Below are 4,297 nucleotides of genomic sequence, written 5' to 3' on the forward strand. Positions count from 1 at the left end.
TTTTTTTTTGGTTTGTTTTTTGTTTTGGTTTGTTTTTTGTTTTGTTTTGTTTTTTTTTGTTTTGTTTTTTGTTTTGTTTTGTTTGTTTTGTTTTGTTCTATATATCTTATTTTGTCTGTTTAATTTGTTTGTTTATTTTTTTAATTTGTTGCTCTTACTGGTGGTGGTGGTGATGATGTTTTTGCTGCTGCTGCTGCTGCTTTTGCTGCTGCTGCTGCTGCTTTTGCCTCTCCCGATGATGCTGTTGCTGCTGCTCTTGGTGCTGCTGCTGCTGTTGCTGCTGCTGCTGCTCTCTTTGTTCTTGTTGCTGCTGCTGCTGCTGCTGCTTTTGCTGCTCCCCTTGCTAGTGCTGCTTCTACTGCTGTTTATGTTGCTGCTATATATATGTATATATATATATATATATATATACTCTATATATAAATAAATAGATATAAAAATAAATATATAAAATATATAAAATATATAATTTTGTTGTATTGCATGCAACACAGGGAGACGGAGTCTGACGAGGAAGAGGAAGCAGCAGCAGCAGAAGCACCAGAAGCAGCAGCAGCAGAAGGCAGCAGCAGCGCAACAGATGCTGCTGCTCCTCTTCTTTCTGTTCTTTGTCTCGCAGCAGCTGTTGCTTTCATGTTGTAATAAATAATATAAACAAACCCAGCAGCAGCAGCAGCAGCAGAAGCAGCAGCAACAGCAGCAGCAGCAGCAGCAGAAGCAGGAGAAGAGAGCAAGTAAGATATTTATCGTTACAGCAGCAGGGGCTTATAAGGGGACAGTTGCAGCAGCAGCAGCTGCTGCAGCAGCAGCAGCAGCAGCAGCAGCAGGAAACCTGCTAAGGCAGCAGATAAGCACCAGGTGTACGTACACCCCATAAACACAAAAAGTATAGAGACAGAAAAATCAAAAAATAAAATAATTTCAGTTCCGTTGCATGCAATATAAATGCATGCATATAGCACAGCTGCATGCATGCAGTACTACTGCATGCATGCATGCATGCATACATAGATACATACAAACATACATACATACAAACATACATACATATATACATACATACATACATTTATGCATACATATATATATACATACATACATACATACACATATACATACATGCATATGTACATACATACAAACCTGCATGCATGCATGCATGCATGCATATATATATACATATATACATACATACAAGCATGCATGCATGCATGCATGCATACATATATACATACATATATACATACATGCATGCATGCATGCATGCATGCGTTTAAACTTAAAAAGAAGGAAGAGCCAGCATCCCGCATGCATGCAGCTGCGGGGCGTTTCAGTTGCTGCAGAACGCATGCACTGTGCGTCTGCATGCAAAATTTATAGAGGCAGAGAAAACTAATATGCCAATATGTTTTCCTTTAAGGTATTCGAAAGGACCCTACGCAGCAGCAGCAGCAGCAGCAGCAGCAGCAGCAGCAGCAGTAGCAGCAGCAGCTGCTGCAGCAGTGGCTGTAGCAGCAGCAGCAGTGGCTGTAGCAGCAGCAGTAGCAGCAGTAGCAGCAGCAGCAGTAGTAGAAGCCGTAGCAGTAACATTAGCAGCAGCAGCAGAAGCAGCAGCACTAGCAGCAGCAGCAAGACTAGCAGCAGCAGCAGCAGCAGCAGCACTAGCAGCAGCAGCAGCAGCAGTAGGCAGATGGTGAGCTGAGCCCTGCATGCAAGGAGTTGTTGTTTTCGGTGTTGTCTTTTTACAGCAGCAGCGTCTCAGCTGTTTTCTCTATAAACCCAGCACTACGTTTGCATGCACTGACTGCATGCAGCAGCAAAGGAGCTAAAACACCTTCATTTTGTATAATTATATATATATGCAGCACAAAAAACATGCTAAACCTAACATGCTCTAGACAGAAGGAAAAAAAAAAAAAAAAAAAAAAAAAAAAAAAAAAAAAAAAAAAAAAAAAACTGACAACTGAACTCATATGAAGTGAAAAAAGATGAATTGAGTCGTTTCAGGTCGAAGAAGAAATAAACTTTCATCTATTTAGCGTCTATACACTCGAAATAACAAACACAGAAAAAGAAAGAAACCCGCCAATGCAGCCACAGGCGGTGGGGATGGAGTGCCGTGACCAGTGGACCTCTCGGCGCTGGTTGTATACTGAATTAAAAAAATTAATTTTCTGCATTTTCATTTATTTCTAGGATGTGGGGGATTCAATAAAAGGCAGAAACAACTTATTCAAGAACGGCAGAAACCGTGGGGTGGCGGTGCAGCTGGCGGCTGTGTGAGCCGAAAAAAAACTGAATACAAAGACGCAACTGGGATTTTTCAAATGTAAAATGATGAAAAAAAACCAAAAAAATTATTTTTTTTTCATGGATCGCTCAACGGATCAGTGGAGGGGGAACCGCCAAACATGTCGATGCAGCAGCACGCCAGACCCGCCGGTGAAGGAGTGAGGCAATTGCTCTAGAGTTTCAAGAATAGAGTTATATTTAAAACATTTCTGATGGTTTAAAAGAGAAAAAAAACTCCGAAAAGCTACCTTTCCGCGAAAACACACCAGCGGAAGCTGCATGTACACCTCGCAGAAGTTGAACTGCGGCGGCGCGGCAGCCAGTGGAACAGAAGAGCTTTCTTCATAGAATCTACAGAATATATTGATAAATATATGTATTTTTCTGTTTTATTTCTTCTTGTTTTCCCCCTTTGTGTCAAAAAATCTCAGCTTTCCACCACGCGAGCTCTGATCCGCAGCGCTTTCCTTTCTCTGGTCCGGCACGCTGGTCGGGTCGTGTGTGAGATATTTGTTTTGTTCAGCTGTTTGTTTCGGCTTCATTGTTTGTGTATTTTTATTTTTTTTTTGAATTTCTGTGTTTTTCTTCGCGTGATCTCCGAGGATGGCTTCAAAAAAGGATTCAATCCGTCTATCAACCTACGATGAGCTGTTCAGCTCTCCGCCAAAGTCGCAGCAGCAGCCACTGAAGTCTTCATTGAAGAAATTCAGGAGTTTTAAACGTCGTTCTGTACAGCAGGGAAAGGGTGCTGAGTTGTTTGCAGCTTTACAAAAGCAGAGAGTGGTTATAGATGAAAGAGCAATACACTTTGTAGCTGAAGCAAGAACAGGTAAGAGAGCAGATGCACGAAATTCTGTATTTAAATTGGCTCAGAAATATCAAGTATTACCTGATAGAGAACATGTACAGCGTATAAAACAACTGTATGGAAAAGTAAAAGAAAACGAGGATTCAGGTGATGAAGCATGGGAGGATACAAGCAGCAAGCTACCGGGAAAGATAGATGCTGCTGCTTTTATGAAATTAATGTATAAAGAAGATAAACAAGACCACGAACATCTTCTGAATGAAATGGAGGAAATAAATCAAGAAACAGCTGAGCTTTCTGATGATGTAGTTACACCTGAAGGTATTACAGACCAAGATAGACTCAATGAATTAGAAATGATTATAGAAGAACAAGAAAAAAAAACTTCATCAGATTCAGAACAAAATAAAACTGAAGAAGAAGAAGAACAACTACAACATAAATCCAGTGAAGAAGAAGATAGCGATGTTGAGTTCGATGAAGAAGACATGAAAAGTATAACTTTTTTTTTTTTTTTTTTTTTTTTTTTTTTTTTTTTTTTTTTTTTTTTTTTTTTTTTTTTTTTTTTTNTTTTTTTTTTTTTTTTTTTTTTTTTTTTTATTATTATTTTCGTATTCTTGTTATATTTATGTTGTTGTTGTATTATGTTTTTGTTTTATGGTTTTTATACTGCTGTATGTTTGTTTTTTTTCTTTTGCATGCATTTTGTTGCTTCTCGTCTCTAAATATAAAGCAAAGAAATGAAGAAAAAACAAAAAAATAATTCATTCTTTTTTTCTCTTTTGTATTTTCATTGTCTTTTTATTATATCTTTATGTCTTTGTTTTGTCTTTACTTTTTTTTTATTATTATATTTTTTGTTTTCTTATTTATAAATACATCAATATAATATCTCCTCATATATTTATTTCTTTTTGTTACAACTCCACTTCTCTGTCTTTGTCTTTGTCTTTTTTTTTTGTTTTTTATTTTAATTTATTTCAGCATCATATAATTTGTTTTCTTATCAAATAACATTTTCATTCTTCTTTTTTCTTTCGTTGTTTATCTTTGTATTTGTTTTTAGTTTATTTTAATTTAATTCCTCTTTACATAATAATATTTGTTCAATGTATACACACACACACAAACACACACACACACATATATATATATATATATATATATATATATATATATATATATATATATATATAT

The 4,297-nt window shown here is 36.7% G+C and overlaps 1 protein-coding gene across 1 annotated transcript in view; it reads left to right on the top strand.

Moving 5' to 3' along the window:
* Nucleotides 1-1,697, top strand: part of EMH_0027530 (uncharacterized protein) — a gene marked incomplete at both ends in the record, with an annotated part of 3,288 nt that extends 1,591 nt beyond the window's left edge. The window contains 2 exons of the mRNA XM_013494041.1: nucleotides 495-638; nucleotides 1,421-1,697. Coding sequence (XP_013349495.1) covers nucleotides 495-638; nucleotides 1,421-1,697 — 421 coding nt within the window. The remainder of the gene's footprint in view (nucleotides 1-494; nucleotides 639-1,420) is intronic.
* Between the last annotated feature and the right edge of the window lie 2,600 nt (nucleotides 1,698-4,297).

Source organism: Eimeria mitis, genomic scaffold (assembly GCF_000499745.2).
Source record: "Eimeria mitis Houghton genomic scaffold, Emh_scaff1015, whole genome shotgun sequence".
Taxonomy (NCBI): Eukaryota; Apicomplexa; class Conoidasida; order Eucoccidiorida; family Eimeriidae; genus Eimeria; species Eimeria mitis.